The sequence below is a fragment of the Chaetodon auriga genome, chromosome 11 (assembly GCF_051107435.1).
Source record: "Chaetodon auriga isolate fChaAug3 chromosome 11, fChaAug3.hap1, whole genome shotgun sequence".
NCBI lineage: Eukaryota > Metazoa > Chordata > Actinopteri > Chaetodontiformes > Chaetodontidae > Chaetodon > Chaetodon auriga.
The window spans coordinates 162,086-176,755 of record NC_135084.1 but is presented as its reverse complement, the minus strand read 5'-3'; the positions used below and the strand labels follow the sequence as shown (position 1 = coordinate 176,755).

Here is a 14,670-nt window from a genome sequence, read left to right as displayed (position 1 = left end):
TTAAACAGTGAAGTAGTTTATTGAGCACTCTGGCCTGTATACATACTGCTGGCTGCATTCGCGCTGTATATTCCCCCTACCCAGGATGCATAGCGTTACCCAGGACGCATAGCGCACCTGCATATGACATCACCAGTAAGGCAAGAACATCAATACATAACACCCCCCCCTTACTATGAATTAAACTCCAATGTACCATGCACAAAACATAAGTGAAATTGAACACTTTTTTTTCTTCACAATACCAATACATTTTCTTTTCCATACAGAACCCAATTATTAATTTTTTTTTCCAAATGTCACCCTGTTATCAAAAATAAACCAAGGTTCAAAAATTCACCCTGTAGACATTAGGTATATGTAAACCTCACAGAATATAACTTGTAACAACATATCTGACACACTTTTTTTTTTTTATGTAATGCCAGACAGGCTCCTCACTTAGTAACAAAGTCCATCAGTTTCTGTGGCAGTTTGGTCTGCCTGCAGGGTCTCTCACACCTTGCAGGTGTAGCAGGTTTAGGTGTGGACACCCTAGTATGAGTCTCTGTGTTGGACTCTGTGTCAGGTGTGTTTTGTTTCTCCTTATTCTCCGTCCAAGTCATTTGTGTTTTGCTGGATGATTGAGGAGTAGGATCCTCCGTGTAGTACTTTTTGACGAATGTAAGGTTCCTTGAGTAGGTCGCTCCACTTGGTGATTCAACAACCACATTATTGCCGTTCTTGCTGATCACCTTCACTGAAAAAAGTGAAACTACTGTGTCATTCCTTTAAAGTGTATTTTTAAATTGATCTAATGAAAAATTATGGCTTCATGTTTAAAACTGATATTTTCCGTTTGCTTCAAAGCGAATGTCACTACCTGTGGACAAAATAAAAAAAAAACACTTCTGCTCAAATGGTATTTTCACTTCAAACCAAACGGTTTCCTGTCACGTGACCATGTGACGTCACATCAGGCCTCTCTTTTCGACCGTCGAAGTCCGCCATTGTTGTTTCCTCGCATCAAGTGCAGACGGCAAGAGTGAACTCTGTCCTGTGTGGAAACTCGTTAAAAAAAGGTAAGAATTCAAAACTGTGCTATTTTAGTGCAACACACGCTTTCTGTGTACATTTATGGTCAGTGGCAGAGTGAACAACTGACATTATCTTAAAGACTGGCTGTGAATTTTGTGCGCTATGCAAATGCTAGCTTAACGAGGTCGGTTGCAGAAACATTAGCAACAACTAAACGTTTGTTCTAGTTGCCTGTGTTTAACAAGTGCGAAGTTAATGTTGTTGTTAATATTATTGTGAAGTCGCGTTATGAAAGAATATGCGTAAATGATTGTGATAAGGCTTGAATAAAGTCCAATAGAAATTGGAGCCGCGGGTTTTTGTTTTTTTTTTAGGCAGGCTGCAGTCAGGTCAACATCACGCAGACACACGCTTAGTGCTGTACCTGCAGCAGAGTGAGAGTGGGTCTGCCTGGCCACGTTTTTTCTTTCCCCCATGTGGGCTGCACACACACACTGCTGTCTCTGCAGCAGAGTGGGGCAAAGACGGTGAAACTCCGGCGGTGGGTTAGAGGAATGTCAAGTAATTGTGATTTGTCACTGTCAATTAACACATCCTGTAGGTGTGAGAACGCAGGTAGCTCCAGCAGGAGGGGCTGGGGGGTGGGGGGGAGCGGAGAAAGAGTGTGATTTTGTGAGGGAGTTCATTGTAAGTTTACTGTTGTGTTCGGCGCTTCTTAATTGATTGCCATCATTGGTAAACAAACACACATGGCTTGGTGCTACAACCGAATTTCACAGCTGTGAGATGATTGGCTGTTTGCTTGTCAGGGAGCATTCAGGGATATGATTGGCTGTTTGAATGCTAGGCAGGGAGCACATGTGGGACTATTTGTTACATGATTGGCTGATGAGCAGTTATAAATAATAAAATAGTGTGCAGAGTAAATAAATTGCAGACAATATTTTATTCATTCAGTGTGACCCAGTATCAAAGGATCCACAGAATATAATTCCATTCTCTCATCTGCCTGTATAATCCAGTATAGTATACCGGTGGCACGGTGGCAACACTGTCGCCTCACAGCAAGAAGGTCCCGGGTTCGATTCTCGCTGCGGGCACCGGGATGTGTCCTCCACCATGCCTTCGGTGCCTGCTGCTCGAGGAAAAAAAGGGCCTTTCTGTGTGTAACCCTAACCCATACCCCCACTAAAAAAACATGCAAGAAGATCACCACCTGACCAATGGTGACAAAACGCAATTGGGTCCCCGGGCGCCGCTTGGATGGCAGCCCACCGCTCCTGGTCTGCCGTGGAGGAAGGACGACCAGGATGGGAGAAATGCGGAAGACAAATTTCACCTTCGTGTGCAGTGTCCAGTGCATGTTGTGTGATAATAAAGGGGAATGTCTCCCCCTGATTCTTCTTCTAGTACAATACCAGAATGCCTAAGGTCTAATAAATTGTAGTCTGCAATGCAATACTAACTGTCCCAATAAAAAACTAAATGTGAAATCTTTCATTTCTGTTACAGGTTTGCTACTGAAAAGATTGCAGTTGGTAAGTCTGTAAATGAACAACTGTGGAAATTATTTTAATTAATGTTTAAGTAATGTTTAATTAATGTTTTTTATTTGTTATATTTCACTAATTGCAAACAGAAATAACTTCAGTTTCATCAGACAATAACAATAAAAAAGGAAAACAATTTCATACAGTTTTAAATAATGTTAAAATGGAAGTAAAATGTTTAAGTTAAAAGATTGATTGCAGCTATTGTAGCAAGAAATAAATCATAGTTTTTTGTGTCTCATACACTGTTCATGCACTTACGCCAGCTGTTGAATTAGCTATAGTGGTGTCTGCAGATTTTCAGGATGGTGTGATTAATTCATAAGATTTCAATACAAGTTTTAAAATACTCTGAATTAATATAATGAAACAAATAACTAATAGCTTTTAGGGATGTTGCTTTCGTTCTGAACAAGTAACTTGATAACAAACTACTACTTCGTTAGATTAAGTTCAAATGAACCATCTACCATGTGGCATTGTATCAATTTTATTAAGTGTTAAATGGGTAAGGTGGGTCTTCTTTTTCTTTTCTAGTCTTCCAATGAATGTGGAAATGCAAAGACTGCGGCGCCTGTGTCTCACGAAGATCTGAGCTTCTTAAACATTACAAGCTTGAGCACAGACATTATGGACGCCACCACTCCTACCCATGCATCCATTTAAACTGCCCATGTACCTGCAAAACTTGGAAGGCACTTTTGACCCACTTGTCAAGATCTCATCAGTCATCATCACAAACTGAAACTGACTTGACCACATTTAAATGTCTCTTATGCCACATCAGTGAACATTCAACTTTAACAGACTATTTTCAACATATAGCTCAGCATCTGAAAAACAGTGAAACAGTTGATTGTGTGTTTAAGGGTTGTTCATACAGAACAAATATTTATGGTTCATTTCGAACTCACAGAAGCAGAAATCATAAGAATTACACAGTGACTTTAAGCCTGAAATACTTGTGAAATAGGGGTCAAGCGGAGGTCTTTCAGTCGAAAGCCATGACAGTGTCCAGATTGATATTGAGCCCTCAGATGTAAATGGAGAGGACCTGGGTGATTCAAGTTTTGATGTAAATGATTTGGCACATAATGCAGATGATTTGGCACATAATGCAGAGCTCAAAGTTGCTTCACTCTTACTGAAGCTTGAACATATCTATCTTGTCTCCAGTGTTGCTGTTGATGAACTTTTACAAGAGTTTAACTATTTACTTGGCACTACTTCTGTACCCCTTGTCCATCAAACCATATCTCAGCACTTACAGAAGGAAAATTATCAAGTAGATGAGATTATTGTGCAAGAGCTAGCATCTACTATTTACAAGTCGAATCCAATTACAGCAGCTTTTGGTAGTCGTGGCCCACTTTCCACTGCCTGGAAACGAAAGACATACTACAAAAAACATTTTAAAACTGTAGAACCCACAGAATTTGTTCTTGATTCCCAAAACAAAAAATCATTTCAATACATCTCTATACTAAAATCTTTACAGCAGATCCTAACTTGTCAAACTTTTTTAGATTTATCAATCAATTTGAAATCTCCCCATCAAATTCAGTCTGATAAAATTCAGTATAGATGCTTTTATGATGGTAGTAAGTATAAAGAAAATTTGCAGTTGTCAAAAGAGTGTGCTATTTCACTTATATTATACATTGATGACTTTGAAATCTGCAACCCCCTAGGTACTTCGAAAAAAAACCACAAAATCTGTGGGGTATATTGGACATTGGGGAATTTACCTGCTAGTTTTCACTCATCACTGTCTAATATATATTTAGCTGCACTTATTCGTAGTGAGGATGTTAAGTGCTATGGTTTTGAGAGGGTACTGAAGCCATTAATAGATGATCTCATTACCTTACAACAAGAAGGACTGTTTATTGCCAAGTTGGGGAAAAATGTGAAAGGGTTTGTTCACTGTGTAGTGGCAGACAATCTCGGGGCACACAGTTTGGCAGGGTTTGTGGAAAATTTTTCAGGTAAATATGTTTGCAGGTTCTGTACAGCAGAAAATGTAGACATTCAAACAACAGAGGTCAGGTCTGGAGCATTTTGTTTAAGAATCAAGGAAATTCATACTTCTCATCTTAAAGCTATTGAGGAAAACTCATTGGATTGTCATTTTGGTGTAAAAGCGAAGTGTGTTCTGTCAGAAAATCTGCCATATTTCAGTGTGACAGAGAGTTTTCCCCCAGATATAGCTCACGATCTGTTTGAAGGAATTATTCCTGTTGAGATTGCTCTTTGTCTTACTGTGCTAATTTCCAAAAAATATTTTACATTAGCAATTTTGAATGAAGCAATAGCAACATTTCCATTCAAGTGGAGTGATAAAACAAACCGGCCCCATCTTGTGCCCCTCACCTATGCTACAAAAAGAACGATTGGAGGGAACGCACATGAGAATTGGAGCCTGTTGAGATTTCTTCCTCTCTTGATTGGAGCCAGAGTTCCTTCAAACGAACCAGCATGGCAGGTCCTGTGTGATTTAAAGGACATAGTAGAACTTTGTGTTGCACCTCTTCATACTGAGGACTCCATTTCTTATCTGGACTTCAAGATATCTGAACACAGGGCAGTATTCCAAGAGGTTTTCCCCCACAAAAGAATACGGCCCAAACTGCATTTTCTTGAGCACTATCCCCAGTTGATACGCCAGTTTGGCCCCCTTGTAGCACTATGGACTATGAGATATGAAGCCAAACATAGCTTTTTCGAAAGAGTAATCCGTCATACGAACTGTTATAAAAATGTATTGTGTTCATTAGCCCAGAGGCACCAATTTCAGACTGCATATAATCTGCACATGTCTGAATTTGCTAAACCATCTTTGGAGGTTACTGACATTTCAACACTTTCCCGTGATGTTATCAATCAGGATATTGCACTAGCAGTCAAAGAGAAACACCCACATATGGACACTGTGAACCTTGCAAAAAATGTATCCTACAACGGCTATAACTACAGGACTGGAATGGTGGTAGCCCATGGGTCTCTGGCTGTACTTCCAGAGTTTTGTGAAATAGTTCATATGATTGTGCTACAAGAGACACTACTTTTCATCATCAAAAAATTGGATGCCTGGTACCTGGAGCATTATCGAGCTTATGACCTTGTCATATCTGCCAGTAAACAACTACAGCTTGTTGGGGTGCAAGAACTGACTGATCCCTACCCTCTGGCTCCTTACATGGTTGGCGGAAGGCGCATCATCTCTCTGAAGAAATACATACATGCATAAGGTTGTATATGAATGGGTGTAGGTTTGGAAAAGTAGAATTCTTTAAAAGTAGCTTTTGTTTTATCAGTCTGTTTTAATTTTCAGAAAAAATACATTTTCCAAGAATGTCCCGTTATTTTCAACAGAATTGTAAATTAGATCTGTGTTGTGGCCAATTATGTACTACAACAACTAATACTATTTTTTATTCTTGTTTTTACTAGATACTTTTGGGTGGATTGACACAATGGAGAAAAGGCCAGCTAAGATGAGGATTATCTTGAATCCTGATGACACCAGGAAGCTAATTCTGCCTGGTGGTATTCCAGAAACAGTCGAGGAACTCATCAATCAAGTGAGGAAAGTGTGTGGATTAAATTGCAATGTTAGACTGCAGTACCAAGACAGAGACTTTGGAGATGCACTAGTGAACTTGACATCTACTGCTGAATTTGAAGATTTTGCAACTATCAAGGTCATTCCACTAACTGATGATGACCAAACCATCCCTGTCTGTGATGATCTGGTGTCCACTGAAACTGATGACACAGAGATCCTGTCCTCACCCTCAAGCTCTGTCTCTACAAGAACCCAGATGTGGCCAAGGGAGTTTCCCATCCCAATATTCTCCTATGACACTGAGCTCCAGTTAGAGAAGGGAAATGCAGTGTATATCTCCTCCAAGACACCATTGACTCCAAGTCCTAAGACAATATCAGACATTCTGAGAAAGGTAGCCGAAGAGATTTACAAGTACAAACCATACCCAACAGATGCTGACTTTAGTGATGTAGCTCAAGCACTAATCAAGAAGCATCCATGCCTTTGGGAACCCGGTTCATACAATGGTTGCTACGGATGGAAACAGAGGCTGAAGGCAAAAATGGGCAACTACCGTACTCAGCTGAAGGGCATTGGGTGTGCTGAATTACTTGCAAATTCGCTGAAATCCAAAGCTCCAGAGGATGCATTGCCTGCAAAAAAAAGTCAAGAGACCTAGGAGAGGAGAAGCCAACCACATACCTGACATTCCAACTGGAGAGACCTCAGATAATTTGGAAGATGAAAGACTGTCACTTTTGACAGAAGTGAAGAAGCGAAACAATCGTGCAGTGATAAAGAACAAAATGGACAAGACCTTTTCACTGCGAAGACAGGAAATTGTGGCAAAGGAATCAGGAGTGGAGGAGGTGAAAGAGAGATGGCCTGCATTGTTTACAGTGGATGAGGTAATTAATTTTTTCAATCAATAGCAATAGGTCAGTTGTGGTCTGTAAATTAAATTATATTTATATCTCCTATTATATGAAACCTGTGGGAAAAAAAATAGCCAAAGCAGTCACAAAAATGTCACAAAAGATCTTACAGCACAGAGTTTTAATGCAATATCTAATGTCATAACTTATGTGATGTTTTATTTTATAAAGATAAATGCTGAGTTCATGAGGATCACTACTGTTCCACTTCAACCACGATTCCTGGCCTCCTTGGACAAGCACCACAGCAAGCTGATTGAGATCATCAGGAACAAGGGAGGAGCTGTCAGGGAGAAGACCCGGGATGTGCTGAAAGTTCTTGATCAGGTGTGTACTTACTGTAATACTGCAAAACTCACCTTACATCACATTAATAGTAACATTGTAAATAGAAGCAATTGTGTTAATGTATCATATTGTCATCACATTTGATTGTGGAGTTAGATTACATGTTGTAAGAAGTATAATGTGCATCTCGACGTTTGCGCAAACCATTTGTTTGATTACTGGGCAATTACTGTAAGTCTAAGTTCCCATTGATGCATTTCCATGTTTGCATATTCAGCAACAGCATGACTTTTCATCATTTATGTTTGCACTTACCTAGAGCCTTGATGTAAGCCTAAGGAGAGAGTGTCTGCTGAAGTGCCTCATCCTTTACCTTGGGGAAGATGTGCAAAAACTCATCAAGGAGTTTCTGGTAAGAAATTTTGCATTTATTCTATTAAGCTTTAGACAATCGTAACTGAAGTATGTATCAACAAATATTAGTCAAAAAAGTTTTAAGTTAAAATGAGTTATAAGGTCCAAAAGCGCCATCTGCTGGTCAGCAACAAGTGCTCTCAAATTGCACATCTGCTCCCCATGGAGTAATTAAGAGATGAGTTACAGATGACTGAACACACAAGCCATTCATCATTATTTTTATCTATCACTGAAGAAATACGAGTATGGAATTTAATGAGATGCAACACAATAAACACATATCACAAGAGTACCCTTCCAAAGGAAAATATCTATAATCACAGGTAGGAACTATGAGTAACTGTCCGCTGAAAGTTTGCTTCAGATGCGAGAAAAAGTCTTTTGGTCTTCTGCTTTATGATTAAATCACTCCCTGCTACACAAAGGGGAGACAGACTTGTGTGCATACATACAGAGTAGCTTTTTATACAATGTGAATGTCTTGTCTTTTGTCAGGTTGGTGAGAAGGATGATGCTGAAAGCGAGCTTCAACAATGCACAATGGCTGTGTTTGTCGTCAGAGAGGAGGAGGATCCGTTACAGCCACCACGTGACGTAGGCATCATCATTGAAGGTGTGGAGGTGCTTAATGAACTGCCATCAGTTGCACATGGTTGTGCCCTCTTGTTTGGCAAAAACTTGAGCTATCCAGGTGAGCTCAAACACACTTTCGATGCACTGCAGAAAATATTCATGGAGATAGAGCCAAAGAAAATGACACGCAGAGTGTGCAGTCTCAGTGTCAAGCTCTAAATATGGGGTCCGGTATATGTTCTGTGTTTATTTGTTATGTCCCTCCACCTCTTATTGTCCCATGCTGTAAATATCCAAAATAACACCGTCTGCGAGTGCGCACCATTTGGCACAGTCGCGTTTATATTTCGTTTGCTTCATAAACGTCCCAGTGATGGTGGACTGTCGGGAAGACGTTGACAGCCCCTCTGCCTCTTTTCCTAACTGGGAAAACTGCAGCGGGTGGTTGTGTTTGACGTGAAGGTGCATTTTTGTCGTGTTGCTGCGTTTAGCATAAACTGTTTTGAAACAATGGCGACATACCGGCTCATTTATGTTCTGTGGTTCACCGCGGCCATCTGGCTCAAATCCAAAGTGTTCCGACACGTCAGCTGTTACTTTCGGTTTAATAACCAACTCCATTGTTATTTATTTTATTTATTTATTGTTTTGTTTTTATGTGTAAAACGCATACTTTTATGTGGTTTTTTTTTTATGTGTAAAACGTTGCTGATTGCAAGTTTGAGGTGATGCCTATTTCAAAGTCATCAAAATAAATGGTCTTTTGAAGAGAATTTTCCTGTTTTTTTTTGTTTTTTTTTCAGTTATCTCTTAAGTTAATCAGTTCAGTAAATTCTACTCCTATATTATAGGAAATTAAATTTTGTTTATGGTGATATATCAGTTTTTAAAAAGGCAAAAAATATCATTGTATATCTAAGTAAGTAATACTTTGGCTTGTGACGAAAGAAAATGTATTGATTATGGTATGATTAAAAAAATACTTTGGGCTGAATCAGAAATTTAACTTGAGAAAAATAAAAAAAAATTGCGTGTAACAGAATTACAGCAATTAAATTAGTTTAATCCAAAGTAAAATTTATAATTGGATGTAATGGTAAATATTAGGTTTTCCCAAATTAAAAAAATTGCATGTAACAGAATTACAGCAATTCAATTAGTTTAATCCAAAGTAAAAATTATAATTGGATGTAATGGTAAATATTAGGTTTTCCCAAATTAAAAAAATAAGTTGTAAAAGAGTAAAAAAAATAGTTTATGTTCTTTTAATGAATAATGTTTTTACTTTGCTTGAAAGCAAATTTTTTGCTTTGTCTTAAAATAAAAAAATTATTTACATTAAATCAAAATTTACGTGTTCTACCAAATCATAAATTTAATTTGTGAAAAACTAATAAATTTAGGTGTAACAAATTACAGTAATTTTTTTAAGTTGATCCAAAGTCTCACTTTTTTCAGTGTTGTGTGGTGTCTTGTTGAAGGTTGTTGTGAACTTATCAGTTTTCCACTGACACATCCGAGTATTTTGCGTTGTTTTTGTTGTCTGTGTAGATTTTTGATTGTCCTTTTCTCTCAGCATCAGTGCCTCTGACCTCCATGTCTCTTTGTGGTGTTGTGATGTCTGGGAGCTTTCCTCTGATCTTTCTCTTGAACAGGAGCTCTGCAGGACTCTTCCCTGTCGTGGTGTGATCAATAGAGCGATAGATGGTCACGTACTTGCGTAGCTCCTTTCTCCAATCTAGCCCCTCAGACTGAGCAATGCGAATCCTCTTCATTAACGAGGCATTTTGTCTCTCCACCTCACCATTGGCCTGAGCCCATTTCGGTGTGGTTTTCACATGCTCAATTCCTTTCTCCTGGCAGAATGCTTGAAATTGTGCAGACATGAACTGTGGCCCACAATCCAACCGTATGGAAATAGGCAAACCATGCCTGCTGAAAATATTCTCCAGGCTGTCAATGACTTTTTCAGCAGTAATCAACTGCAGGATTTCGTATTTGTAATAGCGGCTGTAGTAGTCTATTACAACCAATATCGAGTGTCCGGTTGGTAGTGGGCCTAGTAGATCAGTGGCTAAGTCCTGCCACGGCCCATCTGGAAGCGCTGTGGGTCTCAAGGGTTCAGGCACATCTGGCCTTGACACTATTTGGCACCCGTGACATGACCTCACATATTTCTCTGCCGCTTTGTCCATACTTGGCCACCACACCTTACTCCTGAGGTGTTGTTTTGTGCCAACAATGCCCAAGTGTCCCTCATGAGCCAACTCCAGGGCCCGGTCTCTGAGTGCATGTGGCAGTATGATGCGTGTCCCCCGCAACACCAACTGTCCAATCACACACAGTTCATACGCGATACGCGCATACACTTGGCACTTGTCAAAACATCCACTCTGTATTGCACTTCTCAGCTCCCTGAGTTCTACATCCATCGCAGAGGCCTCCTCTACCTCTCTGGTGGTCAGTGCTCGTGGAGTAGCGTGTGTGGCAACAAAGCGCACGTATTCCTCCGCTCCGTGCTTGTGACTCCCCTCTGTTGTGCTCGCTCCCCGCAGCCGCGACAGAGAATCTGCAGTGTTGTCCTTTCCGGGTATGTGAACTACTCTGAAGTCATACGGTTGGAGCCGCAGCACCCACCGTTCAATACGGGCACACGGCTTAGAGGTCGGACTGTAGATGGCCTCCAGAGCCTTGTGGTCCGTCACTAGGTCGAACTTTTTTCCATATATGTATGGGTGCAGCCTCTCGCATGCCCACACTAAGGCCAGGGCCTCTCGTTTAGTTTGTGAGTATCTCCGCTCACAGTCAGTCAGGCTCCTGCTCACATAGCATATGGGCACCATTTGCTGCTGTTGCTGCTGTACTAGGACTGCTCCAATTCCTACTGGTCCACCATCCGCTATAACTTTAGTAGGGGCATCTTTGTCAAAGTATGCCAGCGTGCCAGCCTCAGCCAACTTTTCTTTCAGCACTTTAAATGCTTGTGTTTGCTCCGGCCCGAATATGAAAGGTGTGTCTTTCTTAGTCAGCCTCCGCAGTGGCTCCGATATACTAGCAAATTGTGGTATGAAACAGGACGAATACCCAGCCAGACCAAGGAAGCTTCTGACTTCAGAGGCGTTCTCCGGCTCTCGTGCCTCTGCTACTGCTCTCACCCTTTCGGTGGTGGGACCTATGCCCTTCTGTGAGAGTAACATGCCCATGAATATTAGCTTGTCCATATTGAACTGACACTTCTCCTGGTTCAAAGTCAGCCCACAGTCCTCCAGCCTTTTCAGAACTGCATGGAGTCGCTTGTCATGAGTCTCTTGGTCTGGGGCATGGACAATTATGTCATCTGAGATATTTTCCACATCCTCAATGCCAGCTGTAGCTGTTGCAATCTCGTGTTGGTACTGTTCACTGGCAGATGAAACACCAAATATGAGTCTCTTGTACCTGTAAGTACCTGTGTGCACTGCAAACGTAGTGATACCCCTGGACTCTGGTGTAAGCTCTAGTTGGTGGTAGCCCCATTTCAAATCTAGTTTACTGAAAATGACAGACCCGTTCATTCCCTGTAAGAGCTCATCCACCGTGGGGATTGGATACCTCCCTCTAATAATAGCAGAGTTAGCCATTCTCATGTCAAGACACATTCTAATGTCATCTTCATTTTGTTTTGGTGCAATAACCACAGGGTTCACCCACGGTGTGGGTCCCTCAACCTTTTCAATGATGTCTAGGTCTAGCAGCTGATTCACTTTTTTTTTCACTGCTTCTCTTAAGTGAAATGGCACCCGCCTTAGGGGCTGTGCAACTGGTGTCACACTCTCATCAATATGCAACCGTATTTGCTTTGTGTTCAGTTTACCCACACCTTTAAATAGTTTGGGATATTGACTCTGTATTTCAGATTTAACATCTGTCACTGCTGCTATGTTTGTACCCACTCTCAGTACACCTAGCTCAATAGCAGTTTTCCTGCCAAGTAGTGGCTCCCCCTTTCCCTGTATTACAGTGAATTCTGCTTCAGTGTTACATTTTCCCACCTTAACTTCACATTTGAACACACCCATTTGTAGCACCGGTATCACACCACTAACTGCGCCACTGGACCAGTTCTAGGCTCTAAGGAGTGGGGAGCAAGAATAATTACACCAGAGACCGTTGCTTTAAGTACAAAAGGCCGGCAATTTACTGAATGTAAAACACACATATAAAACACAGTACATAAAACCAAAAATACCCTGCAGGTTCCCAATAATAAGGTAAGTATAAATGAAAAAAAAAGTATTTCACTCTTTCTTTTTGTTCTTTAGTTCACCTAGTTTATTTCAGTAAAGCTAATCTAATTTATTTAGACCAGTCTCTTTTTCCTAGGTTGTACCTATATAAGGATTCCTATTTTTCTTCCTGAGTTAACTCTTTTTCAGGTAAGAAAATACCTTCAAAACCCAAGTAAATCAAAGTGGACCACAGTTATTCAAATCACATTCAAAAATATAAACATATGAAAATAAAAGTATGACACTTTAAATTTAAGTTCAAGTCCACATGTGAGTTCAAGGGTTCAGTTCAATGAAAAGTTTCAGTTCGATTCAGTCCAAAAAAATAATACTTCAATCAGTTCTCAGTTCTGTTCAGTTCAGTTCAAACTAATTCCTGATACTCCTACCACTCTGGCAGTGAGTTACCACACGCAAAGGATTCCCTCAATGATGCAATGGAGAAGATGAGTTGAAGGTCTGGGTCTGGCTCGCCATCTTGAATCCCGTCTGTGGGTGTGCACGCCCGCACATGGCAGACCAATCCTCGCTCCGACCGAGCTTCCAACCAAGCAAAAAACCTGACCTGTGTAACAGGCCATAAACACAATAAACTCTTTTTAAATCCTCAAATCACACAAATAAATTCTTCACAGTCTCTGAGTTGTAACGTTACTGCTACGGTGTTTTCTCCAACTCAAAATGGCAGCGGAGCGGTCTCTTTTATCTCACGGCTCCGTCTCCCGCACTAATTACTGCACAAATCTTTCATTTACACAGCTTACACACACTTTTGTCACATTCACAGTCTTCATAAACCCAAAATATTAACTGGTTAACAGTTTATGACGGAGCATTTCTTTGTAAACAGCTACGTTTTTAGCGTTAACTCTCCGCCAGAGAAAAAAAAGTGCTCAACACGGTGAAAATGCATGAAAATAAACACAAAACTCACCAAAACCGATGTGGCTTAGTTCTCATAAAATCCCCGTCAGTTCCCGATCAGGTAAGTTATGTTTTTCGACTGTTTTATCGACTTTTTCACTGCTTTTTCTGTTAATTAATCACCGCTGGTTTTCTCCAATTCCTCCTCTGCTCTCTCCCTCAGGTCTCTGCTGCAGCGTCACTGAGGTGCTGCGTCTGTGTCGCTGGTCCCTTAAAGGGGCAGCGACGTTATTTTCTGTCAACAGACTTTTAATCTTAAACACTAAATGAATGCTGAATTAACATTTTTAATTAACTCTGATGATTAATTGACATTAAATGAATCACTTTTAACTTTCAAACTTATTTATGCAGCTTTTATTCAACTATTTATTCTTATTTATGTCATATTTTAACATGGGTTACACATTACTGGCAGGGGCACCTTGGAAGAGTATGGATATAGGGGTTTGTCAACTGCCTTAGTTGAAACACATTTTATCTTTTTACTTTTAAGCATTTCCCACGGTTTTTCATCAACAATATTACTGGATGCACCTGAATCAATTAGCATAAGAAGATCTACTCCCCCAACATCAAATGTGACTCTCTCAGTGTTTGAATCATCATCAACAGTAAATGCATAGTTTCTGTCCCCAGTGTCATGGTCTTCAGATTCCACACATTTCACATTCTGTCTGTCTTTACCTTTAGACTTGCACATTTTTGCATAGTGATCTTTTCCATTGCACTTTCTGCATGTCTGTCCTTTTGCTGGGCATGCAGAGTCCTTGGCCAGGTGATCTCCGTGTCCACATCTGTAGCACACTTTGTTAGATTCCTCCTTTCCTTTTCCCCGATCTCCTCGAGGTGTTGATTTCCATTTCTGGGATTTCCCTTCCTTCCTGGCGAAGACACAATTCACCGTTGTTCCCCCCTCAGCGCCGTCCGTGTCGCTCACTTTCATCGCCGCCATCTGGGTCTCCACTCTTTCACACTGCGCCGCTAACTCCAGTGCGCGCGGGAGCGTCAGCTGTGACTCCTCCCGTACATAATCCGACGTGCATTTGCTCAATACTGCATCTGTTATCTGGTTGTTAATGTCCCCACCAAACGCACAGTCTCTCGCAGCTTGACGAAGCCTCGTCACAAACTGCTGCACAGTTTCT

General features: G+C 40.7%; 1 protein-coding gene across 1 annotated transcript; it reads left to right on the top strand.

Moving 5' to 3' along the window:
• Positions 1-952: 952 nt before the first annotated feature.
• LOC143328532 (uncharacterized) lies at positions 953-9,573 on the top strand. The gene is made up of 7 exons (XM_076743716.1): positions 953-1,061; positions 2,530-2,555; positions 3,105-5,818; positions 6,021-7,025; positions 7,224-7,379; positions 7,660-7,752; positions 8,253-9,573. The coding sequence occupies exons 4-7, from the start codon at positions 6,762-6,764 to the stop codon at positions 8,547-8,549; spliced, it is 810 nt and encodes a 269-aa protein (XP_076599831.1). The 5' UTR covers positions 953-1,061; positions 2,530-2,555; positions 3,105-5,818; positions 6,021-6,761; the 3' UTR covers positions 8,550-9,573.
• The last annotated feature ends 5,097 nt before the right edge of the window (positions 9,574-14,670 follow it).